Source organism: Dermacentor variabilis, chromosome 1 (genome assembly GCF_050947875.1).
Source record: "Dermacentor variabilis isolate Ectoservices chromosome 1, ASM5094787v1, whole genome shotgun sequence".
Taxonomy (NCBI): Eukaryota; Metazoa; Arthropoda; class Arachnida; order Ixodida; family Ixodidae; genus Dermacentor; species Dermacentor variabilis.
Genome location: NC_134568.1, coordinates 136,356,181 through 136,383,197, shown reverse-complemented (window position 1 = coordinate 136,383,197; position 27,017 = coordinate 136,356,181). Strand labels below are relative to the sequence as shown.

Below are 27,017 nucleotides of genomic sequence, written 5' to 3'. Positions count from 1 at the left end.
TCTGCATGATATGTTTTTCGGGACAAAATGTTTCTTCTTATTTTCCCGGCCAACATCCCACAGGAGTAATGTATTTTCACACAGTTATTGCGATCACGTTTTTACCTGAAATTGGATAACAACTGCAGAAGTGGACTTTTACTACTAGTATTTCTAAAACTCAGCTTCATAATCCAGTGTACTAGCTTCAATAACATTCCAACGACCCATGAACGATGTGTTAAGCCCCAGGCACAGTGGAGGAAAAACGCATGTGGCATGCCGCCGGCAGTAAAACGATGCTGAGGCAGCGCAGACACACCGACTGGTAGTGCGCCGCTGCTCAGTTGAGCGAGGGAATGGCACCTTCTTTTTTTAAACTTGTAGAAGAACTTTGTTACGGAATTTGAAAAGAAGCAAGTTCAGCGCGAACTGACTAGCTATTTCAACATTGCAAAATAAAAGTGCGTTGGCTGCAATTCGTATGGCGTTGAATGATGCCGCTCTGCATAACATGTCATGCGGAGCAGTATTGCTCAACTCCACGCAAACCTTTGCTATTGAGTGTCACCAATTACGCCTATTTTCACACCTTCTTGAGCTGGCTTTGGATAATACGATTTTTGGATGATACATTTTATATTCCAGTTCCCATAAAGATCGTATCAACGAGGCTCCATTTTATTAAGGACACATCCTTATGGTAAAACATTTGTGCCATGTCATTAAGCCTGTCAGGGTCAATGACGGTGCAATATACGGTGCCGCGAACAAGTCCAAAATGGTCGAAGCCGTATATTTACGCCGTCATCTGTACGTTTAAAACGGGTGCCAATTTCTTAACTTTTCCTTTCCTGGCATGTGCTGCCACTATGCTGGAATATGAGGAATTTTTTTCTCACGCCTCCCTCTCTCAGTTTTCATTGCATGGTTCTCGTGCATTAGCATGTGCGCGGGCGGGCAGCGGTTAGTTTGGGTTTTGTTTTGCGGGCGGTTTTGGCTTCTTGCACTTGCAAAATTGATGGCTATCTTGTTATGGTAGATCCACACAACGGACGGCTTCACGAAAAACTGTTCCGCGGACGCTTATTCCGCCGCCCATCCAGCTGCGAAGCGCATCCAGACGACTGATGGAGTGAGCATATGATCGCGCCAGAAATATAAAGATGGCAGCACTGCCCGAAGCGACTGCCATCTGCCTCGAACCTGTCAAGTCATCGTCGTCCACTGTGTGGCCCGTAACTTTCAAACTGAGGCTTGTATTTGGTTTAAATTTGTGTCCGAAAACTTCAACAAACAAGTATTCGTGATGAGCGGGCACCGTTTCCAAAAGCCATACTCAGATTCTCGGCGTGTAGGCTTAGTGTGGCTGTATTGGCTGAACATGGCCTCAAAGATGTTGCGGCGGCCCGGGCGGATCTCAGTGGCTGTAAGTTACAAATGTTTGCTTGTTTCTACTCACTGTAGATGGCGCCATCGATGTAATAAAGACTGTCATATGTGTTTTTCACTATGAATAAAGCTGGAGATCGAAAGGAAATGGCATGTTGGCTGCAATAGCTGTTGTTTTGTCTGAATTGGATGACAACGAGTACTTGTTTTATCGAAAGAGGTCTTATTGGCAAAAGGACTATATCGCCAACAAGCATCTTGGTATACAAAACCACTTGTACCGGGAGCTGTTGGTCAGTGACATTGAGAAATACCGGACGCTGCTTCGAGTGACGAGAGAGCAGTTTCTTCATTTGCTGCCAAATCGTCTCTTTTGCTCTCATGTCCGTGTAATTGGTAACAGTCATGTCCCACAATGCAGGGAACTGCTCCACGAGATGCAAGAAGAAGAAAGTTGCCTCGTTGCTCAAATTCATTGCAGTCGCTCTTGTGCGAGTCGCGCGTGCAAACAGGCACGAGTGGTGTCAACAGCAATGAAGCTGTTTCAGAAAGATCTCAAAGCCGCGCTTGTTGCCAGACTATAGAGCATGCTAGGCTAAATCTGCAGCATTCGACCCCCAGAATTCAGATGCGAAAAATAGCTCGGCATTTTCCGTCCGTGGGGGTCGCGGATGACGTGCGGACGGCACGAATCCGTGATGTGAAGTCACGTGATGCGCCATCCATAGCGGAAAAGACTGATTTAGTCCGTCGTGTGGATCCACCATTACTCATCGCTCAAAGGGCGAACGCTGTGCATGTGTTTCTTTTCTTTCTTTCTTTTTTTTTTTTTGAGACTCGCGAAATCCAATTGCCTATGGTTGGTGATAAGATGAAGATTAGCGGAAGTTTGTCACACGTATCACTCATTTCACGGGCATACAAACACACAGTTTTTTGAGTACGGTCACCTACGCAGTTTGATTAAGCTACGGACGTAAATATTAGTGTAAGAGCAGGAACATTTGAGACTTGCTAAATATTCTCGTGTGCGCATTTTCTAAGCCTTGAACTATGTGTATAACAATGCATCAAATTTTTAATTCTTTTAAGTTTATTTCGATTTTTTTTATTGTTGTTATTCATGAATAAACAGTACATATATACCAACGGAAAATTTTTTTCTCGCTTTAGGGTCACCCTAGAAAAATTATGGTAAATTGTTTTAGATATAAGGTCCCTCTGAAGGATTTAAAACTGCAATAAAGAAAATCGACCCGGGGTGGTCGCATATGTTGAAAAAAAAATCGACCCTGAAAGGGTTAAACGAGCCCTGAAACGCTTTTCGAACATTGTAAAAAAAAAAAAAAAAAAAAAAAAAAAAAAAAAAACGTTGCCAATCTGTTGTGGGGATGCTCAACTCTCAGGTGTCCCCTGATGTTTTTCCCACATGGCCCTGATGTTTCCTGTGATCCGACTTCTCCCAGCAGCTGAGTGACGACAGTGGTCGGTGTGGTAGCAGCACATTATGATAGATGGCGCGAGCGTTGCACTGGTAACACCACATAACAGCGGGGTTATTTGGCTTCCTCTTGGGCTTGAGGTCGTCAAGTGGCGCGGATGTTCCGCGCATGTACGCTGATCCATGCTTAGGAGCATGACACCAGAATGGACGAACGTGATTGTTCGAATGCGCCACCGTCCGCGTGACCACACATGCAAACGTCTAGGCGTTGGTGTCCGGCATGGGGGCGAACATATTTGCTCGCTATTCGGTCACGGTAAGTCAGACTTCGATTTGTCGCATGCCCCCCCCATCAGCATGTTCTATAGGTAATAATTTGGCTGGCTATAGATTGGTGTACAAAAGGTGTAATAAATGCCCTTGTGATTCTTTGCACTACTGTGTTGTCGTTCCTTTGTCGCAAGAGCATGTTTGAGACCCCACACTGTTAACGAGGCTCCTGCTAACATGCGAGCCAAATATTGCACTGCATGCAGCAGGGAATCTACAATCTCATGTGAAAAGCAGTGAACAGTCGCTTGCCCTTGCATACACAATGTCGTCATTGAAAGCAGCTGGTTCACCAATGCTATTGGCTGATTTCGTGATCGTGAGAACATACTCAGTAATACATAATTATGAAATTTATTTAAATAAATGAAAAATATATGTGTGTAATGATTAAACGATTATTTATTTTTTGCTTTTTGAAATTGCAATGCGCATGTCTTCATCTACGGCATGTGGCCTCTGACACGGCAGCAGCGTGTTACATAGCGTAGCCTACCGCGGCCACCACGGGGTGCGGCAAGGAGCCATTCTCTGCCACGATGTTAAACTTTTGGCCACGGCTTTGCCCTATTTGCTTCTCCACTGTGAAGCTTCCAGTATGCTAGCGGAGACGAAATGAGAAAGTCGGGTATTTGTGCGATAACTCCACTTATAGTTGAAACATTTGAAGAATTTTTACGGCATGAGACTCGTGGGACGACTTTAACAGTAAGGCCAAGGCCATTTTACAATTAGAGGAGTGTTTCAAGGCCCCTTTTTAATTTGTTAGCATTGTATGGATCCCTTGACAGGTCCCAAATACAAGATGTCAGTGTGTTTTAACATGACAAATCAGTTTTGCAGAAGCTCGTAAGGTGGCGGAAGATTCATAAAAGGTGAATTGTCAGCCACTGGACTGTAGCCCGAAGCTGCAAATGGAACCCATTAGAGTACCCCAGAAAGAAAGCTTTGCAATTGAAGAAAAATTTGGCCTGGTCCAGGAATTGATCCCGGGACTAACGGCTTTCCAGGGCGGACATTATTGGAGCTAACCAGAAGGCTAGCAGATCTCGGAGAAAGAGGTATAAGGGAAGAATGCTACAGAATTGTCTACTAATGCATAAGCATTCTTTTGACTCCGCTGCTACTTCGCTTTTGCTTACTTATTTGGCTAGCTTATGCATGTCTACCCATCGCTACCAATAATCTACTGTTACACTATTACAACAATTACATCCAATTATGGATTTATTTTGCAGATATATCATATCAACTGAGCTGAAACGCCGTTGCAACTTTTTTTTTTTTTTTTCTGCCACACCACAGGTTTTTTTACAGGCCTGTAGGAGGTTTTTCTCTATTTTCATAGTTTCGTACAGTCCTACAGTAATTCTTGGGTGAGTACCCCAGCAAAACCTGTCTGTCCAGCGGCACCCTAAATCTGCAAAATAAATTCATAATTGGTCAACACATGTAATCTTTATAATAGTGTGATGCTTACTAGATGCAGTACTAGATGCTTGGTAGCATTAGAAAATAAAATAAAAAATACTTCTCATCGGGATTCTAACCATGGACTGTAGTGTGGCAGTCAGATGTAAACTGAGTCCAAGGCAACTTTCAGTCCCATCAATGTAATGTGGCTCACACAGACAGCTGACTGCCATGCTGCAGTCCATGGTTTGGATCCAGGTCAGAAGTATTTTTAAAATTTTTATTTCGAATGCTACCAATCATCTACTGTTACACTATTATAACGATTAGATGTGTTAACTTGACCAGTTATGCATTTATATTGCAGATATAAGGCGCCACTAGACGGACAGGTTTTGCTGGGGTACTCTCCCAAGAACGTTTGCGCATTGATAGATAAGGGAAGGTATTGCAAATCCAGAGCTATGCGGTCTCTTTTCTTTTTTCTTTTAGAGAAAATTCACTCAATCCACTCAACTGCCTCACAAACCCCAGTATGGAAGCGTGTGCGTAACGAGGCATAAATGACAGGAGCAATTGCTTCTCACGTTTTTGATGTATCTCCTTGACAGCCTGCAGCATCTCCGACCAGTAGAACTTGATGGTGACTGGACCGAGGTCACCTTGCCTGTTCGTGAGCACAGTTGCAAGGTCCTGGTCACCCTTTTCCATCACCAAGGCCAGCACTTTGTCCTTTGCATTGAGTTCACTGCAGCGAACACAGACACAGATACACAAAGAAATGCAACAGTCACCACAGCTCCTTCATTTATCTGTATATAGATATCTACACTCTGGTACAAAGGCCATAATCCCCATTTATTAAAAATAATAATAATAATAAAAAAATGTTAGCATGCATTAGCTGGCTAAACACAAGCAGAACTGGAACTAATGAAAGGAAATTATTTGCAGCTGAGCCAACATTACCTTGAGTTGCCCAGATGTTGAGTGTGCTAACATTATTTGAAAACACTGATGTTTAAGAATGCCTTCCATAGTAATAAGGCATCGTGTTGAATGTTACACTATGTGAAAGTATCACTGAATGTATCACTGGAAGTGGTTAAAGCACATGTCCAATTTTTATTGACCTTCGTCATTTGACCACAGAAAACTGCAACTCCACTATTGTCGGGATTGCCTATTCAATAGAATGGATGATAAAATGAATAGAATCAGCAGAAAAGAATACTTAAAAAATACAGCCCCAGGTTTCTATTGGTACCAATGTCCAAATCACAGCAGCACACAGAAATGCAGACATCATAGCTGACATAGTTCCTGAACGGGTAGATCCCAAAGATTAGGATATCGTTCCCCTTCAGGCACCCATTAATTCTGTGCATTCAAAATTTAATTTCACAACACTTCTAGTATCTTTGGAAACATTAAAAGCATATTGCAGCCAAACACATAAATAATTTTCAATTCTTCAGTGAGTTTTGTCAAGTTTACAAGGTGTTTTAATTCTCTACAGGAATTTCAGGTATGATAACATCCAACTATTTCATGTACAGTATACTACTTGGAGAGCAGCCACACAGCCACTTCAAGAATGTGCCCGATGTTTATTAAACATTGTCAAAGTGAGCCTGCTACATGACATACTGGCACTCAGAGCAAACACCCAGACATCTACCTGCCAACTCTTTTCACTAAAACACTGAGCACTTGTTTAAATTTGCAACAAAGGACCAATAAGAGGAATCCCAAGATTCCTCTTATTGCTATCACAATCATTTTATTGTGATAGCAATTACACAGGCACTCCAAGTGAATTTCTGCCATCACCATCATCGTTGCTGTGATGTTACGTATAAAGTCCAAACACAATAACATTGTCACCACGCGCCGTACACTGTATGTGCGAGTAAAAGCTTGCGAGGGTCAGTGGACAATTGCGGCTCAATCTCGTGCGCGCGAGGGAAGGAGGGAGGCGGAGTGGAAGCGTGCTGTTTTCTGTCGTGTGCGAGGCCTGGGGGGAAGGCGAGAGATAGGGGGGGGGTTCTACTTTGACGGCTGCTGCTTACGGCGCGGCTGTCCGGGTCTCATCTTCAAATCGATCTGCAATGTGGACAAAGTGCATGTGCCGAGTGCCGGTAGTTTCGTGTGCGCTGTGATTTCGACGTTTAGTTCACGTTGAAGCGAGAGACAACACAAAGGTCAATTCGTTCGCTGCTGCTTCCGCACTTCCTAACTCCAGTGATTTGACAGCAAGTTTCCATAGTCATTGAGCGCGATGTGTTCATGTTTACATATGCGCGCATGGAACCATGCTTGTCAATTTAGTAAGCAAATGTTTTTAACTTTATACAGCTGATAGAACTATCCTTACTTTGTACAGCTGTCTACTAATTTGCTATTGCAATCGATGCTTCACCTTTCGGGTGAAACTGAGTTTTTTATCTCTGCTTTTGATGCATTACTCAAACATGCACAATTGTATACAACCTGTCGAACTTCATGGCGCAGAAGAAAAGGCATCTGCACGTAACAGACTTTTCACTCTAGATTAAGTGCCCAGCAAATGCTGTAACTGTTGTTTGAATCTTGTTTTAGTCATTCAAATTGAACACATGCAGCTCCTTCAGTAAATTGTATGAGTGGAAAGCATGGCAATGGGAGCGTAATATCAGAATGATGACACATTGGACCATGTGCTTGCTTACCTATACTGTAGATATGGTTCTGCACTTTCAGGTTAATCTGATAAAATCTGAAAAAATACTTGGCAGTAAAAAAATTTACAATTGGGATTTATTTAAAACTCAGAATTTCAGGATGTTCAGCTATGGTCATGTGACTATGCTTCGGAGACGTGTGGCACCAGAGCTATGCTTGAGCATCTTAGAACCAATATGATGGAAAACATGGAGGAAGAAAATGGTAGAAAACAAATCCACATGGGCAACTGCTTGCACAACCTGCTCAACAAAGCTGAAGTTCCTAGATGAAATTAGAACAAGCTGCTCTCGAGAATTAACTAGAAGTGAGTATACTATTTTGTACGACGTGTACAGTCTCCTTGACATGAGCCTGCAGGCACTGTTAAGCTGATAGAATGACATCTGTGACAACCATCGGCGCGGACACTGACTATATACTTGGTATTGTAGTATAACCAGCTTCCGGGAGTAGTTCGCTACTGTTGCAGCAAGGTAGAGCCACACCGCATGAAATGGTGGAACAGCAGTTTCCTTGCCTACATGTTTCAATACCGCTCAATAAGCATTATTTGGAAGTGAGTGCCTATGTTGTTTTGTTTCTCTACTCTTAGTCCTGTTTTTGCATTGTGAGCCATATTATTCCTCATGATTTGCATACACCAACAAGTCATTTTATTACTGCACTCAAATCATGAAAACATCAAGATGGAACTGCTGGCAGTGTTTGACATGCCACCCTTTTCTCTTAGTTCTGTTCTTGCACTGTTTGCCATATTATTCCTCATGAATTGTATACAATAGCTAGTAATTTTGTGCATAATTAATAATATTTGGGGTTTTACGTGCCAAAACCACTTTCTGATTATGAGGCACGCCGTAGTGGAGGACTCCGGAAATTTTGACCACCTGGGGTTCTTTAACGTGCACTTAAATCTAAGCACACGGGTGTTTTCGCATTTCGCCCCCACCGAAATGCGGCTGCCGTGGCCGGGATACGATCCCGCGACCTTGTGCTCAGCAGCCCAACACCATAGCCACTGAGCAACCACGGCGGGTTTTTGTGCATAATTAGTCAGTAACTAAATATTCTCTTTCCAAGCCTTTGCTAATTTTTTTTAGATGATGAAGGTGGAACACTTCCTTCCACTACTTACTGACAGCGTATTTGTGCGTACAGTTGACACTGCTTAGGTAGTTTCTGCTGTGTCTAAACCTTGTCATCACAAGAATGGACTCCTCTCCACGAAGATTTGTTTTCAGTCAAATATAAAGCATAAATGACCAGTGCTATAAAAATTCAGCAAGAAAGTGGACCTCACCAGTCATAAAGACGAACCACACGGCTGCAGGATCGCAGTGCTTTAAGAATAGCCACTTCTTGCATGTAAGCCTGCATCACACTTGGCTGTACATTTGCCAAGCTCACCAGCTTTACGGCACACAACTCCTTTCGGTGGTTGAACATCATGAACACCTGCACATTTGGCACACCACAAGTTTTCACAGCAAGTTTCACTGTCACTGCAATCTACAGACATTCACAGTTTCTTGAACAAATTGAATGGTAACCCTGACTGGAAGAAATGCAGCTAAACAATGCGCAATGCTGGGCTAGTTGGTCTACACACTACAATTTGTCTCGTGTTAGCGAGGACAACACCTGCCTTTTTTGCTGAGGAGTTATTGTTAGCATAAAAAAAAAAAAACTAAACGAATGAAAGCACATTATGTGCCGAGTATCGTGCAAAAAAAAAAAAAAAAGAAGACCGAGGATGCCTTCTATGGCCTGTGCACCACCACCACCAAAAACGACTGGATTCTCTAGTCAGCACGGAGCTGAGACATAAATGCAACCTTGTGCGATAGCGAGACACCAAGAACGCTTGCAGCATGGCACCTAACAGAATCTGTGTACCTGCACTGTGGACATGAGGTGGTTGTGTTCTATATCACATAGTATGGCAAAAACTAATGGGACAAATACAAGAATGGAAGGTGCAGGAAGGGACCGTAATTTCAATCCTAACTCCGGCAGAGACAATCTCTGAGGGGGACAGTCCGATTGGCTGCAGCAACAATAGTGAATGGGCCACTTTAGCTGCAGTGGGACATGTTGTTGAGTTGCTGTTGTTCATGGCCCATACATCATGTTCACTGGTCTCCAAAAAGGGTTAAGGGTTTTTGCCATGCATGTATGGCACTGTTGATCCGCTCTGCATAGTTTTTGACCTTACATGTACGACGCTGATGTCACGTTTGATATTTCGTGTGTATTCAATATCAACAGTCGTTGAGAGGTGCTGCCATCTCTACGGAGTCACCCAGAGTCTCCTGAAATCGTGTTTCCATACGTTGGAGTGTATAAAGCAACCTGTTTACCTCTAAGCACTTGATCATGTGGTCACATGCATGCCGCCTGCTACCTCCAAGGCATGAGTGGAAGAAATGGTCATGCTCTTTTATGGCCACCACTATCGCGTTTCCGATGGTGCAGCGCAGTGAAACTTTAGAGATGCTAGTGAGTTTTATTTTTCTCTACCTTCAGTTGCGGTCCCCCTTTCGGTAGCGGTTCGCATATTCCATACACTGGGGTGCATACAGTCGTGATTTTATTATGACTATGTGCGGTGCTTCTTCTCCTGGCGACTGCTCAAGCATATCTTCTTCAGACTTGTTTCCGATGTGTTTCTTCTTCTGATGAAATGTGTTTTTGTGACGACAAATTGATATCCATAAATTTGGTAGATATTTTTCTTAATCTTACTGACAGCGTATTTGTGCGTACAGTTGAACCTCGCAATAACGAAATCAGCGGGGAATGTGAAAAAATTCGCTTTCACGAGAATTTTGTTGTTGCAAAAAGAGACAGCCCAGATAGGTAATGCATCACAGAACGAAACTTTACTGTCAAAATTTGGTTAGCCTACTTTCACAAGCTTGCTCGAGGATATAAAGCTGCATTGCTGACACTACAAAATGCGTTGCATGCGTCGATCAGCAGTGGCAGCACTGCTGTGGAGCAGTCTTCTCGGCTCTGCTTTCGGAGATACGATCACTTTTGTGAGATTTTGTGTAACTCGGCATCGGACACAGAGCAACAGTGCTCCACGCATGCAGCAGCATTTCTCTAACGCATGCTGTCGCCCATAGGCACGGACACGTTCGGTGCCGAGTGCGAAAGTGATCATATCTCGTGCACCCGAAGGCAATCGATAGAGATTACGGCTCCTTCGTACAAATCTACATTCAGCATCAAATCCACATGCAATGCCTGTCAGATGGCATTAAAACCAGTGTTCTTGAAGCAAGGAGTGTGTATTCCCGGACGATCGCCCAATCACTGCCCGATACGTGGCACTCCATGCTGCGACCACCATGTGCCATAAATAATTCCACGTCAGCTGGACATAGATTTCCTTGTTTTTGCTGCATTTTTCTCGCCGAGGCGTACATTACACACTGCACCAGGTGTGCAAAAGCCATTGTCACATGTCAGCAGCAACATGCTGTCGCTTCAAACGGACAATCAACAAACAAGATGGCGGCCATGACATGTTTCCAGGGCGATGGCTTTTGGCGCTTGGTTGTTTTTGTAAATGGCAGCACCCACGCAAGTGTAATGTGGTAATATTTTATGCAATTTTGGTGCAAAGAAATCACATTTGAGCCCATTTTGAAGTTTGCTAGCCTTGTGCAAGTAGGTAATGTGCGGGGTTACGTTCCACCAAATTTCGTTGATGCGGGATTGTAGTACAGCCACATTTCGTTGTTGAGAGGTACGAAATGCACTGAATCCTATGGGCGTTTGCAGGGGATACAAGAATATTTCGTTGTCGCGAGAATCTTGCAGTCAGGAGATTTCGTTTCGAAGGGTTTAGACTGTTGTATACTCTGGTTGCAAATAAAGGGTTTTTCAGACAAACTACTGCTTGCAATAAATTTTTGCTGTATTCATGACTTTTCCATCATTTCCTACTAATGAAATTTGCCCCTTTTGTCAATTCTTTTTATTGCACAGCTCTTGCGAAAACATTTGACCCTCAAAAGGTTAATGTATTATGACCTTGGATTCCATACTTTAGCAACTTCATTGTAAGCTTTAGCAACAGAACACAGCATTGAAAAGCAGATAAACCACAGATATGTCAGAGCTATGGCTGTAAAAACCATTCTGAAATAGTTTCATTTTCTTGCAAGCAATAATCGTTTGCAAAACTCATTGTTCAGATGTTTCATTAGGTTACAAAGTGTTTTTTGGCCTTAGTGCAAGACAGCCACATGTACAAGTATCTGCAAAAGGAAGCTAGTGCAACGTCAGTGCTTTTACATTTTCTTTATATGTGAATGAGCTCCACTGATTTCAATAAATCAGCTCATCAGGTCCTTATGGATGGTCATGACCCCCGAGTGGAAATCCTGCCAAGAGAAAGCAGCTGCTAGAATGACTGCCACTTGCTAAGTGAGAAACAAGTGACAAAAAATAACAAGCTTAAATTTTTCTGGCTGTCTGCCACCTGAGTGCTCTAGTCAAAGTAAACAAAATTCTTAACAATCACAAATTAGCTCTAATTTATGGCCAGCTGAGAGGCTCCAACAACAAATGCAATTACCTACAATATAATTAAAAACTTGCATGCCTAAATAGCTTAGTGACTTTTAAGCACTGCCTTCATCACAATGATAAGCAGAAGGTAAGCAATAATGAATGGAGATGTGAAGCAAATATCAATAAAAAGAAGTATGCTACAAACAGTAGTGTTTGTAGTAGTAGTAGTACAAACAGTAGTAGTATTAGTTTAACTTAAACAAAATTTTCATAGGATACAGCAACGAAAGAGCACTGTTTTGATGTGCAGAAAAGGTTCTAAACGATTTTTTTCACATGTGTCGCATTAGTCTAAAAGGGAACTTTCAGCTGCAGCAATGTAGTGACATGACACTGATTTCGTGGCTCCCGAGTAATGGTCAATAGTCAAAGGCACTCTTCTGGGCTCTAGTGTATGTCGCCCAGTATGTTGTTTTGAGGCTGCAAACATGAACTACTATACAAAGCTTACCTCCTGTTGTGCACATTGCCATGCTGCATCTTTCCGTTGCCACAGATAACCACACTATGCAGTGAAGTGGACCTACAGTCCAGTGCCTGAAGACGTGGCAAATACTCAATAAGAAAACTTTGTAGCTTGAAAAATTCCTCTGATAAACTGATAAACAGCTAACTGGACCTGAGCAGATGCTCCACATTAGGGCAAGCTGGTGCGGAAACATCATGGAAGTGCTACCGCCCTTCTTTCCTTTCTGCATTTTTTTTTTCTGGATTGCCAAGCTTCCTCTCCCTGCAAGACTGGCATTTATGCTATTGCAGAAGCTGAACTTAAAGGGGCCCTGAAACACTTTTTGAACATAAGGCATGTTGCCGATCTGTAGACGAGGCTCCTGTGAACATGCAAGCCAAATATTATTGCACTGCATGAAGCAGACAATTTTTCATTTCATGTCAAAAACAGTGAAAAATCACTTGCTCTTTCCCCTGCAATGGCATCACGCAGCGAAGCCCCCTAACAGTTACTGGCTGATTTCATGATGGCGAGAACATTCTCAGTAGTACTATATGTCAACTGTCATTTAAATAGATGAAAAATACATGTCTCCAATATCAAGTATCTCATCTTTGCACTTCTGGTCTGCACATGCCAGCTGTGTATAGCTGTGTATGCTGAGCGTGGCCTCGGAAAATGCATCAGCGTGCTGCACAACATGGGTATTACAGCCACCACAGGGTGCCATGACAAGACTATCTGACAAATGCATGTACTGATTGGTCTAAATGACGTTGCTCCAGGCACCTGAGAGAGTGCTGCATACGTCTGAATTAGACGTAGTGTTGAAAAGAAAACAACCATTTTGAGCAGGGCTTGGCCTCCGAGCCATTCTCCCCCATGTAGTTTTGAGTACGCTAGTGGAGATCTAGTCAACTACAGTCTAATACAGTCAACGACCCACTTTCCCTTTGCACCTTTGCAGAGCAGCCATGCACCCCCCATAGAGTCAATTGTGTCTGAAATTTTGGACACAAAAACTCTTCCCCATTATATTTTCTAGACTTTTTTCCGCGACTGCAGGTTTAAAACTGCATTAACCCTTTGACGGTCAGTGACGTAAATATACGGCACCGCAAAAAAGTCCAAAAATGGTCGATTTACGACGCCGTCTGTACGTTTATAAATTCCTAACTTTTTCATTTCTGTCATGTGCTGCCATTATGTGGGGATACAGGGAATTTTTTTCGCGTGCCTCCCTCTCTTGGTTTTCGTTGCATAGTTTTTTTTAGCGCTAGTTTGCTCCCGCGCGTCTATATACTACCGCTCGTGTATTGGCACGCGCGCGTGCGGGCGGCCATTTGGATTTTGTTTCGCGGGCGGTTTCGGTTTTTTGCGCTTGCAAAAGTGATGGCTATCTCGTTACTAATCGCTCAAAGGGCGACTGCTTGTTTCTCACTCGTTTAGTGCTCACAGGGGTGCACATAGGAAGGGTGCCACCATGCATGCGTTTCCGTTTCTTTTCTTTAGGACTTGCGAAAACTAATTGCCCTAGCTGGTTGGCGATAAGATGAAGATTAGCGGAAGTTTGTCGCACGTGTTGCTTTTTTTGATGGGCACACAACCAAACAGTTTTCGTGAGTGCGCGCACCTACGCAGTTCGGTTACGCTATGGACGTACGTATTAGCGTAAGAGCAGGAACAGTTGAGACTTGTGAAATATTCTCGTATGCGGATTTTCAAAGCCTTGAACTATGTGCATAAAAATTGTGGGGATGCGTGACTCTCACGCCTCCCCTGAGATCTAGTTTTCCCGCATGGCTCGTCTCCTGCAGGGCGGCTTCGCCCGCCGCGTGGCCTGGCGCCCGCGGCGGTCGGGTGGTACAAGCGCGGTGCGAGAGATGGCGCGAGCGTCGCGCCGCTGCGGGGTTACTCGGGCGTCGGGAGACAAGGCGCTCGGGCTGTTGGGTTCGAGACAGGAAGCGGGACGGTCGTGCCGCACGTGCAGCGACCCTCTTCCCCGGCGGGTCGGCGCGCGGCGACCCATGCTTCTGCGAGACCACCTCGCGTGGCCGCCTTCGAACGCGCCACGATTCGCGTGACTGTACGCGCGAACGACCAGGCGTTGGGATCCAGCATGGGGCGAACATATTCGCCCGCTTCCGGTCGCGGTGAGTCAGACTTCTAGATTTGTCGCGCGCCCATCGGCATGTTTTGTGGATAGCAACTCGGCTAGCAGGCACTGATCTATGAAAGGTGCAATAAATGCCCTTGTGATTGTTTGCATTACTGTGTTGTCGTTCCTTTGTCCCAAGAGCACGGGTGTGAGAGACCCCCACATCTGGCTGCCCAACGTGGACCTCTTGGGGCATCGGACGATAGTTTTAACAGTTTGCTTCGTTCGAGACCTTTGTTTGAACCGAAGCGTAGGCCTAGCGTGAATTTTGATCGCTAGCGTCGGCGGCGTGCTTTCTTGAGCGAGGTGATGGTGGCGGTAGTGTGTTTGAACATGTCAACATGCTAAGCCTTTTCGCAAGTGTTTTTTTCTTAATGGCATTCGTCGGTACGAGAGCCACGTGGTCTGCATCCTGGGAGAGCGAGGCTGAGCGCCCGCAGAGCAGTGGCAAGCCTGAAGCGAGTGAGTACGGAAGCCTCGTGGGTGATCCGAATTTCTTATGTAAATAGCTTCTTCTATCTCTTTGACTCGGATGAAGTCGCGGCTCTGGGAGCCGGGTGGCCGCGGGCCACGGGTGCCACTACGGGCTGACTGGTATTGCGGCCTGGCACCGGGCGCTCCGACACCGTCTGGGACGGTGGGCGCCGTCAACTCGGATGCTTTGTGCACCGAGCGGAGTAGGACCACCTCACAGAGCTAACGTCTCCTCGCGGCTGCCTGTTTTGCGCCCATTTTGGGTGTTGTTTTTGGATGCCGGTTGTTGTCAGGGTAGCGACGCTTTAGGCCTAAGGCTTTGCGAAGCTGCCTGTCGCACGTGGAGGGACACAACCTGGTGGACCGTGGCGTTGAGGTGTTGCAATTCGCTTCCCTCATTCTATTTAGCCTCGCACGAACTGAAATTACTCGTTCGACTCAAGAAAGCGAGCTTCGTTCACGTGAACTTAGCATCTGAGTAGCTGCCCGATCTTTGCTAGCCGAGTTGAACATCGTACCACGTGGGCGATGCGCATGCATAATTCCTCTCCCTTGCACTACTTTAGTGTTTGCCGAGTGTGTTGAGTTTACGCAGCGTGATTGGAGTCACCCCTGGTTTGCCGTCACCTGCACATCGTCTGCTGCTGCCCCGGACTACGATCGAGCCACCCCGGGCGATGGTGATGCTGTGGCCAGTTCGGCGCGGCGACTTCGGCGGCCTCCTGCATCCAGCTCACAACCCTCGGTGGCGGACAAAAGAGCCGGCGGTCACCGACAGCTACGGCGGCTCTTCCCAGCAGGGCGCGTCGGCGCGAGCGACGCTTGTTCGTACCGACTACTGCGTCGTCGTCTCCGGAGTCCTGGCCTGGCATCGTGCCGTCGAGTCTGCAAAGCTGTCGCTGTGACCGGCGGACGCCAGCGGTGCACCCAAGGACAATGTCGGCTCGCATGTTATGGACAGCGTGCGGACATTTCTTCGGCGCGACCACTGTTTAATGTTCTACCTTGTTTGCGAAGCACAGTTTGATGTTAGACTGTGTCACATGTCTCGCCGGAATATGTAGTGATTTAAGGTTGGGGGGATGTGGGGATGCGTGACTCTCACGCCTCCCCTGAGATCTAGTTTTCCCGCATGGCTCGTCTCCTGCAGGGCGGCTTCGCCCGCCGCGTGGCCTGGCGCCCGCGGCGGTTGGAGTGGTACAAGCGCGGTGCGAGAGATGGCGCGAGCGTCGCGCTGCTGCGGGGTTACTCGGGCGTCGGGAGACAAGGCGCTCTGGCTGTTGGGTTCGAGACAGGAAGCGGGACGGCCGTGCCGCACGTGCAGCGACGCTCTTGCCCGGCGGGTCGGCGCGCGGCGGGGACGTATCCCGCGTGCGCGCCGACCCATGCTTCTGCGAGACCGCCTCGCGTGGCCGCCCTCGAACGCGCCACGATTCGCGTGACCATACACGCGAACGACCAGGCCTTGGGATCCAGCATGGGGCGAACATATTCGCTCGCTTCCGGTCGCGGTGAGTCAGACTTCTAGATTTGTCGCGCGCCCATCGGCATGTTTTGTGGATAGCAACTCGGCTAGCAGGCACTGATCTATGAAAGGTGCAATAAATGCCCTTGTGATTGTTTGCACTACTGTGTTGTCGTTCCTTTGTCCCAAGAGTACGGGTGTGAGAGACCCCACATCTCGCCAGGCCACGCGGCGGGCGAAGCCGCCCTGCAGGAGACGAGCCATGCGGGAAAACTAGATCTCAGGGGAGGCGTGAGAGTCACGCATCCCCACATCATCGTGGCGCGTTCGAGGGCGGCCACGCGAGGCGGTCTCGCAGAAGCATGGGTCGGCGCGCACGCGGGATACGTCCCCGCCGCGCGCCGACCCGCCGGGCAAGAGCGTCGCTGCACGTGTGGCACGGCCGTCCCGCTTCCTGTCTCGAACCCAACAGCCAGAGCGCCTTGTCTCCCGACGCCCGAGTAACCCCGCAGCGGCGCGACGCTCGCGCCATCTCTCGCACCGCGCTTGCACCACTCCAACCGCCGCGGGCGCCAGGCCACGCGGCGGGCGAAGCCGCCCTGCAGGAGACGAGCCATGCGGGAAAACTAGATCTCAGGGGAGGCGTGAGAGTCACGCATCCCCACAAAATGCATCAAATTTTTAATTCTGATAAGTTTATTTCCTTTTTTATTGTTATTCATTCACGCAAAATATTTGTTTCTCACTTTACGGTCACCTTAGAAAAATTACGGTACATTTTTTTCGAAATAAGTCCCTAAGAAGAACTGGAATCTGCAATAAAAAAAATCTACCCTGGGCGGTCGCGGCGAAAAAAAATCTACCCACCACTGCGACCATTTTGATCATCTTACTTCGAATCTGTGCTCTCGCATGCAGATCCACTGGCAGCCGTAGCCACCACTGCGGCAACAGTAGGTCTAGCTGCTTCAACATTTGGTACAAAGCTTCTTTCTGTTCGGTGCTGTGTTATTCATTGAAAGAATTCGCTGCTGTCAGCAATGGCTTCGATGGCTTCAAATCATGGAAAGCACGTGGTGAAGCATATGAACGATGGGAAGGAGCAAATGCTACAGGACACAGTATATATTCCTTAATTATACACACCTGAACCTTCCTGTCACAGTACAAGTACCTATATGCCTAACAAGTGTACTGGCAGGCCTTCAGAGCTATTTCGGACATGCTTGTGAAAATATGAGCCCTTGGGGGCAGTAAAAGGCATGCACTCATTTTTTTCGGACTGCCTGATTTTATAGACATTTTCACAGCCCCTAGGGAGTCCAAAAAACCTGATGTTGACTGTAATTTAAGGATTTGAAAAATTTGTGCGACAAAAGTTTTTAGAGGATGTCCTTTAATGGTGAGGCCATTCTACGATTAGTTAGGAAGGTGTTTCAGAGCCCCTTTAATATTCCTCAATAGCATGCCCGAAACAGCTAGTGGATTAATCATAAAAGCCACCATTAAGTAACAAAGTTTCCATAATTGCACAAGTACCTCCCTATAAGGGAAAAAGTATGGGTGCAATTTTAGAACACTCGCTGCAGATAGAGGCACAAAGGCACGCTGTTGAAACTTTGCACATAGTCAGTCAAATCTCAGTACATTCCAATGAATGTACTTGAAAAAGTGCCTCACACAATTAGAAGCTGTAACAAAGAAGAAGCGCCGGTTAGCCTGGCACATCTCCAGCGTATGAAATGTAACGAAGTGCCGGTCAGTCAGGCGCATCACCAGCGCTTTACGCACGGGGCCGGTTCGGACTGCTCGCAGGGTTTTGACTAACACACCGAGTTCGATCGCTCTCTCCTTGTGTACCCTGTCAATAAACACCTTGACATTTGGTGGAGAGTGCTGGGTACGACTCCATCAACGCTGGAGCTTTGAAGCCTAACCTTTCAACCATCTCGGCCCATGCCAGACGATCCTGCCCAGCCTTCTCGAACCACGCTTGATAATTCAGCTCAACAAGCTGCAGTCACGGCACCAACTGTCATCTGTCCTGGCGTGCAGTGTCAGCGGGATCTTGCTATTTTTGCGGGTACCGGTGATCAGGACGTCGAGGAGTGGCTTGCCTCGTATGACAGAGTCAGCGCGCACAACCACTGGGACGATACGGCAAAGCTCAACAACGTAATTTTCTACTTGATCAATGTTACACATTTGTGGTATCGTAACCACAAATCCGAAATCCCGACATGGTCGGCGTTCAAGACCAACTTCACGGAAGGCATTGGTCGTCCTGCTGTCCGCAAACTTCAGGTAGAACAACGCCTGCGCGGACGTGCCCAGCAACCGGGTGAGAATTTCAACCGCTACATCGAAGACGTCGTTAATCTGTGCAACAGATTCGACGCAACGATGCCAGAAGCCAACAAGATCAGGCATATCCTCAAGGGAATTGAGGATGACGCCTTTCAAATGTTGGTCGCCCGAAACCCAACCACAGTGTCTGCCGTCATTGCGCTGTGTCAGAGTTACGACGAACTTCGAAGGCAGTGAGTAGTCACACAGCAACCGTCCTCAGAATTCGCTGCTGTCTCAGGTCTGGCGCTAGATGTTGACGAGTCGCCTCTAATGCACCAGATAAAGGAATTCGTACGAGAAGAAGTTGCTCAGCAGCTTTTCCTGGTGCCCTTTACGAATGCACAACCATACTCTCCATTGACACCGGGGTTACAGAGCTTCATCAAGGAGCAAGTCGCCGAGTGCCTGCCAGCTGTTACTCAACCTGCTTACCGTCGCGGCGCCCTTGACATACGCTGACGTCGCTGCAAGGCCGCTCTTCGCTTCCCGTCCACCTCTCCAAGCTGTTGTGCGACCGCCCCCAATTCTCTTCTTACTGCATGATCCACAGCTACCATGTCAGCTAAATCCTTGGCACACCACGGACAACCGCCCAATATGTTAACATTGTGGTATTCTGGAACACGTTGCCTGCTTTTGTCGACGCAGTATGCTGCATATTTATGATAACCGCCGACCCATGAGCACTTATGCCCCTCGACAACTACAATCTCCAGTGCCGCCGGATGAAATCCCTGTCCTCAACTATGCTCGTTCCCCATCCCCATGCCGCCGTTCCATCTCACCAATGAGACACCGGCCAAGCCCTCTACCTCAGGGAAATTAAGTGTCCAGTTCCCGAGGCAAGAACTGCGTCCCCTTCGATTTGCCAAAGGCCTCGAATTAACCCCTGCAACGTCATTGAGGTATACGTCGAAGGGATTTGAACATTCGCACTGGTCGATGTGGGCGCAGCAATTTTGGTGTTACGCACAGGACTTTGCCGACGAATAGAAAAGGTAAAAACGTCACTTTCCGGAATGTATTTAAGTACTGCGAGCGCACAGCTTGTCGAACCATTGGGAGCCTGCACTGCACGTGTTATAACCAAGAGTCGCTTCATGTCATTGAATTCATTGTGCTGCCGTCCTGCTCCCACGATGTTATCCTAGGCTGGGATTTTCTTTTGTCAAACAATGCCATCATTGACTGTGCCCGCGCCGAGGTGGAGTTGTCTTTTCTTGCCGATGCAGCCATGGACCCCCTAGATCCTGTGACGTCTACAAAAATGCTTGTGGTCAAAGTTACTGATATCCCTCCTCAGTCAGCCGTCGTCGTCTCCGTATTTGCGCATAGGCACGCGACGCAATCGTGCTATTCACGTCATGTGACGTCTTCGTCCGTTGCCGTTCCCTTCCATTGCCCTTTGCTGTCATCGCCCTCAGTGTTGGCCGTGGTGTCATGTGTGTGTGCAATGTGTCTTTTCTGCCGATTACTTTGCATCGTGGAGAGTGCCTCGGTTACGTGCAAGCTGTGGATTCTTCAACGCTCCTCGATGCTCCCGACGACACACATTCGATGTCCCTCACCGCCCTTGACAGTGCCAATCATTGGAGTGCTTCCATCTCTGGTGATCTGACAAGTACACAATGCGCGCAACTTATCAGCTTGCTACGCGAATTTACCGCCTCCTTTGACTGCCATCAACATTATCTCGGCTGCACCACCACAGTATCGCACAGCATCGACACCGGTTCACACGGCTCACTCTGGCAGCGTCCTCACCGTGTCTCAGCTTCTGAACGCATGTCATTGACGAACAAGTGAGCGATATGCTTCGGCCTGGCGTGATTGAGCCGTCCCATAGCCCGTGGACGTCCACCAATCGTCTTCATAAAAAAGAAAGATGGTTCTATTTGCTTTTGCAGAGATTACAGATGCCTTAACAAAATTATGCGCAAAGACATATATCCCTACCGTGCATAGATGATGCTCTTGACTGTCTGCAAGGTGCTGAGTACTTTTACTCCTTGGATTTACAGTCTGGATATTGGCAAGTCCCCATGGCAGAGGCTGACCGCTCGAAAACCGCCTTTGTCCCACCGGACGGATTATACGAATTTAATGTTATGCCATTCGGCCTATGTAATGTGCCCGCTACTTTCGAGTGTATGATGGATAGCATATTGCGTGGTCTCAAGTGGAACACCTGTTTGTGCTACCTAGATGATGTCGTCTTCTCACTTGATTTCCCGACTCATCTCCAACGACTAAGACAGGTATTAAGCTGCCTTACTAAGGATGGCCTGCAGCTTAACATCAAAAAATGCTTCTTTGCTGCCTGTAAGCTTACCATCTTAGGCCACGTCGTATCCAAAGAAGGTGTGCTTCCAGATACTGCAAAACTCCGTGCAGTTGTGGAGTTCCCCAAACCCACCAACCTGAAGACACTACGCAGTTTCGTTGGCCTCTGCTCCTATTTTCGCCGCTTTGTGAAGAACTCCGCTATGATCATTGCCCCCTTCGAATCAACTGCTGGCTGGAGACAACGCCCTATCTGCCTGGTCGAAAGCATGCGATGACGCGTTCAGGACCCTTCGCCATCTGCTCACCTCTCCTCCTGTTTTGCGACATTTTGACTTCGCTGCCCCAACTAAGGTCCATACAGCGGAGTCGGCCTTGGGGCGGTTCTTGCCCAATGCAAATGTGGTCTTGAGGAATACGTCGTTGCTTATGCTAGCTGCACACTGACAAAGTCGGCGCTAAACTACTCTGTTACAGAAAAGGAGCATTTAGCCATACTCTGGGCCCTTACGAAATTTCAACCTTACTATACGGCCGCCAATTTGATGTAGTAACGGACCACCATGCGCTGTGCTGGCTCTCCTCAATGAAAGACCCCTCTGGCCGCCTCGCATGCTGGGTGCTCCGTTGGGGTCATGTACCGCTATGGACGCAAGCCTACCGATGCCGGCACTCTCTCCTGCTCGCCCATTTCACCTGATGCGCATAGTCTTTGCCCACTCAACTTTCTCCTGTCAGCACTTGCCATCGATGACATGCGCTCTAAGCAGAGCAAAGATCCGTGGATTTCTTCGCTTTTGGACTTTCTTTCTGATCCTGACATCGTTAAAGCATCTAGGACGCTACGGTGGCAGGCGCATCACTTTGTTGTTCGCGACCAACTCCTCTATTGTCCAACTATCTCCCCGAGGGTCAGCAATGGCTCCTCGTAATACCGCGTCATCTTCGGGCTGATTTATGCGCATCGTTTCACACGGATCTCCAACGTGCAAAAGGTGGTGTGTTAAAAATCTACACCCGTCTTAGGCTCTGGTATTACTGGCCTGGCATGTACAAGTTCGTTCATAAGCACGTCCGCTGCTGCCACGACTGCCAGCGCCGAAAGTCGGCCTACTCCCACTGCCACACCTTTGCAGCTGCTTCCTTGTCCGTCCCTTCCCTTTGATCGTCTCAGAATCGACCTTTACAGTCCACTTCCTTTTACCGGGGCTGGCAACCGCTGGATTATCGCTGCACTGGATTATCTCACACGCTATGCAGAAACCGCTGCACTCCCATCTGCCACTGCCCAAAATGTTGGATCATTCATACTGCGGCATTTTGTTCTTCGTCACGGAGCCCCTCGGGAACTTCCTAGTGATCGAGGCCGTGCTTTTCTATCTGAAGTCGTGATGTCGCTTCTGAAGGAGAGTCACGTCATCCACAGGACCACTAGCGCATACCACCTGCAAACGAATGGGTTGACGGAGAGTTTCAAACGTACTCTTGGTGACATGCTCGCCATGTACGTTGCGTCCGACCATTCCAACTGGGACGCTATGCTTCCGTTCGTCACATTCGCCTATAATACTGCCACTCAAGCCACCACTCATTTTTCTACGTTTTTTCTTACTGTACGGCCACGAACCTTCCTGCACCATCGATACCATTCTACCCTACTAGCCTGATTCATCAGAATGTGTTCCTGTCCCTCAAGCTGTGCAGCATGCTGAAAAATGCAGACAACTCACTTGCTGTCTTACCACCGCAGATCAGACACACCAGAAGCTTCGTTGTGGTGGCTCTAACCCCCCAAGCTTCCCTTCTGATTCATTGGTTTGGCTGTGGGTTCCACTTTTAGCTCCAGGCCTTTCTTCTAAGCTGCTCCCACGGCATGTTATTGTACAAACTTCCCCCGTGAACTATGTCGTCAAGCCTGTGTCGTCTTCTGATCAGCGCTGTTGTGGTTGTGAAACTGTAGATCGGCTCATGTTCATGTAGATCGGCTCAAGCCCTTCTACGATCCCTCTATGCTACCTTATGCTTAGATCGCCAGGATGGCACCTATTTCTTCGGGGGACAAATGTAACAAAGAAGAAGCGCTGGTTAGCCCAGCACATCTCCAGTGTATGAAATCTAACGAAGAAGTGCAGGGACGTCAGGCGCATCACCAGCACTTTACGCACGGGGCTGGTTCGGACTGCTCGCAGGGTTTTGACTACCCCACCGAGTTCTATCTCTATCTCCTTTCATACCCTGTCAATAAACACCTTGACAAAGCAATTAACAAATCATGACAAGGGACACACTGTTATGGCTCTAAGAGAGCATAACAACTACCATGGATGTTATGTTTGCATGGCATTTTGCATTTCCATACACAGTGTACAGAATTTCATGTGCTCATGACCTAAGAGGCCCTGCATTTGGCCATTGCCCGCACTGTTGCTACCACATTGTACACTGCCTACATGTCAAGCTTTACGTGCTGATGTCCATCATTGTGGTTGCCAAATGCTGCCATGCAGTGCTCAGTCAGCTTATAAAGTTAAGCAATTTCCAGGCATTAAAATAAATTCTGGGCTTTTACATGCCAAAACCTCCATATGATTATGAGGCACATTGCAGTGGAGGAATCCGGATTAATTGAGCCGACCAAGGGTTCTTTAATGTGAACCTAATGAATGGTAAATGGACGTTTTTGCATTTCACCCCCATCAAAATGCTACCACGGCGGCTGGGATTTGATCCCGCACCCTCAGGCTTCCTTTGACAGGCAATGCTGTAGATACTACGCCACCACCACAACAGGTAAACCTTTAAGCATAAAAAAGGAATTGTCCGGAAAATCTGCAACTTATATGCCAAGAAATACAGTACAATCGTCCCTGCTATGCATTTGGAGATAAATGCTAGAATATTTTGGTAAACATGCCTACCTTGCTTGATCCGCCTTTGCCAATGACGCTCAGCATGTGATACTTCTTGCGGTTTACTTCAATGTAGAAATGTTCCTGCAAGAAAAAAACCAAAGCTGCAATCCTAAGACAAGTGAACACTAGTGCAATCGACTTTCATTAATTTGACCTTGACAGAACTGCCAAAACTGATGGAATTAACTGGTGGGTCAAATTAAACGAGATGATGAAGAAACGTCAAAACAGGCTGCTGATTTATATGGCGGTACTTTCCTCAATTCTAACATGCCCCTGAATCAAATGCTCACTTTTTATGTGTCCAAAGCAGATAACTAATGTAGAAATGACATTAAAGCTTCTAAACGAAGCAATAAGCCAACAGACACTAACTCCTAAAAGAAAATGAAAAGAAACTGATGGGACGTGCATCAAGTCTTAAGTGCACCCAATTTTTTAGCAAAAATGGACAAGGGTTCTAATATGTGTTGCAAAATGATGACCAGTTTTCTCAACTCAGCTTCGCCGCAAAACATCTGTGGTATGCGGTAAAGCGCCCGAACGATGCCAAGGCAGTTTTGGTATCGTGTCCTATTGGCGCTGCACGGGCAATGTTTGGCCCAATTTTCTTGAAAAGAAAAGGAGCTTGTAGAATTGGGTAAATGCCATAATCAGACATTGTGAGCTATTGTTCTCGCTTGAAAATCTTCCTAGGGTAGGTTGAAACTAGGAGTTTTTGGTGGAAGATGACGTGTATTCAACACATTTGCTGACCACTAAGCTCCTCTGAACCAGATGCTGCTTTTAAAGGGGTCTGGCACATGGGTGTTGACTGGTCAAGTTTCAATGATGCAGCAAAGGCCAATTTTAGGATAGAGATAATGAAGGTTGGGCACATAGAACTGGATGGCCGCTGACACAGGCCTTCTGCTGGGCTCGAACTAACCGAAAAATCGAATTAACTGGAGTCAAATTAACGGGAGTCTACTGTAATCTGTAGGTGAATATAATGATCTATGCAGTATAGCTTCCTATCCAGACATTCCAGATTTGGTGCACTGACATTACTTAGCAATATGCCAACAAACACTAACTCCTAAAAGAAAGAGCAATTGAGAAAATTTACAATTTTGAATTACCAGGACATATTTATTCTATTGTGGCTTTCTTGATAAAACTACAGCGAATTACTGCAAGCTGTCCCTCCTCCGCTTTCACAAAAGAAAATGAAGGGAGGTGCATCAAGCACTACCCAAATTCCGCAATGCAGGCCCTTCCCATATATGCACATTGTGTCCTTGCCTATCACTCCTCATATTTTCCTATGGTGACACCCAGGACTCTGGACTTTATACTTCAATGATTAAAAATTAAATTATGGGGATTTACGTGCCGAAACCCCCGAGCTGATAATGAGGCATGCCGTAGTGGGGGACTCCGGAAACTTGGACCACCTGGGGTTCTTTAACGTGCACCTAAATCTAGGTACACGTATGTTTTCACATTTAGCCCCAATCTAAATACGGCCACCGTGGCCGGGATAGCCCAACAACCATAGCCACTAAGCAACCAAGGCGGTTACTTCAATGATATATGCATACATCAATGCAGTGGAAGTCAAGGGTTACTTGACTTGCACTAAACTGCCCACCCTACATGTGTCTCCCATTCTCATTTGCACCATTACGAAGTTGCACAATCCAAATAAATGCTTTAAGTTAAATTTTACCTGAAATACAAAGACCCAATTCACAGCTTCCAGGTCATTGCAACATGCAATCACATGCAACAGATGTAATCAAACATGTACATCAAATGATACACACCACGGGGGGCTGCACATCAAGCAGCACACTCAGCAGGCTCCTCTTCTTCGAGTGCAAAGGCACTTCCAATGCCTGCTGATCATCAGGCTGATTGTTGCGCAAGACACCATTGTTTTCCTCGAGGACTGCATGGCAGCATTTCCCATCTGAGACCGCATCTTTGACAGGCAGCCCTCTACCATAGTTGTTACCAGGCTGATTCTTTGAAGGTGTAAGTCTGCATGGAAGCAAGGCATCAGCCTTTGCACTATGCAGCACTTTAGGAGATAGGAATTCCCTGGGAACAGAAAGAAGTGCAAGCCTGCCATTCAGGTACAATTCATAAAATTTGGAAACTGTATAAGGAAAGGATGAGGCAATTCCACTAGAATCAAGGGTTAAAATGTGCTACGAACTAGGGCGGAGTGCTTGGTTCATTTGTTCAGGAGACACTAAATGAGAACAATAGGGTCAAGCAAGGTTAGGCAATCAAACTTGCAATAGCAAGTATACTCTCTAATCAGAAGCAGAGGCTTCACATGCCCAAAGAAGTTACAAACGAGTAAGGAGAGCACTCTCAAATCACCGAGGCAGCTTTCAAAATTTAACATTGAATGAATGTTTGGTGTTTAATGGCGCAAGGGCCATGTATGGCCAAAGAGCGCCATGCCATTGGTAATGGGTTCGCAGAGTAGTTGTGAGTTCTATGAAGTTGGTGTGACGTGGCTTTAAAGGGGCCTTAAAGATAGTTGCTCTAAATTGCGTAAAATCTGTATAATAAGATTATGGCCGTGACATGTGACGTGTACTATGAACATTAGGATGCACTTGAAAAGAATGATACGATGTATAAAATATATCCGATTCTAAAATTTGCTAGAGCACTACTGCCTCCTCAGAGCTCTTGAAACACAGGGCTTGGAGGCAGGTGCTATGCAAAACAGTTATCGCAGCAGCATTCTCTGGAACGAGGATGCTCTACGAATTTAATGGACTTGTAAATGTAAGGTAACATCATTTAACATTACCATAAAAATCAGGGACCTCCAGTTTATGAAGTATACATGTGATGTACTAAACACTTCTCTGTAAAATGCCTTCTAGATATTCTGATGAAATTGTGAGAAAAGAAAAAGCGAAAGCTGAACCCCTATCCCATAATTCACGATTAGGAATAACATAAGGAATAACATAGGAATAACATAAAGATTAGAGGGACTGTCCATTGACTTTTTAAAGAATCCCCACTTGTGTGGTGTAATTGAC

General features: G+C 46.5%; 1 protein-coding gene across 2 annotated transcripts in view; it reads right to left on the bottom strand.

Annotated features, from left to right (window-relative positions):
- Mps1 (dual specificity protein kinase monopolar spindle 1) overlaps positions 1-27,017 on the bottom strand; it is a 134,547-nt gene that overhangs the window by 44,579 nt on the left and 62,951 nt on the right. The window contains exons 10-13 of one of the 2 annotated variants that reach the window (XM_075695494.1): positions 25,773-26,049; positions 23,971-24,045; positions 8,586-8,740; positions 5,146-5,306 (exon numbers count right to left, since the gene is read on the bottom strand). In XM_075695494.1, coding sequence (XP_075551609.1) covers positions 5,146-5,306; positions 8,586-8,740; positions 23,971-24,045; positions 25,773-26,049 — 668 coding nt within the window. The remainder of the gene's footprint in view (positions 1-5,145; positions 5,307-8,585; positions 8,741-23,970; positions 24,046-25,772; positions 26,050-27,017) is intronic. The other variant, XM_075695502.1, reaches the window with a different exon arrangement.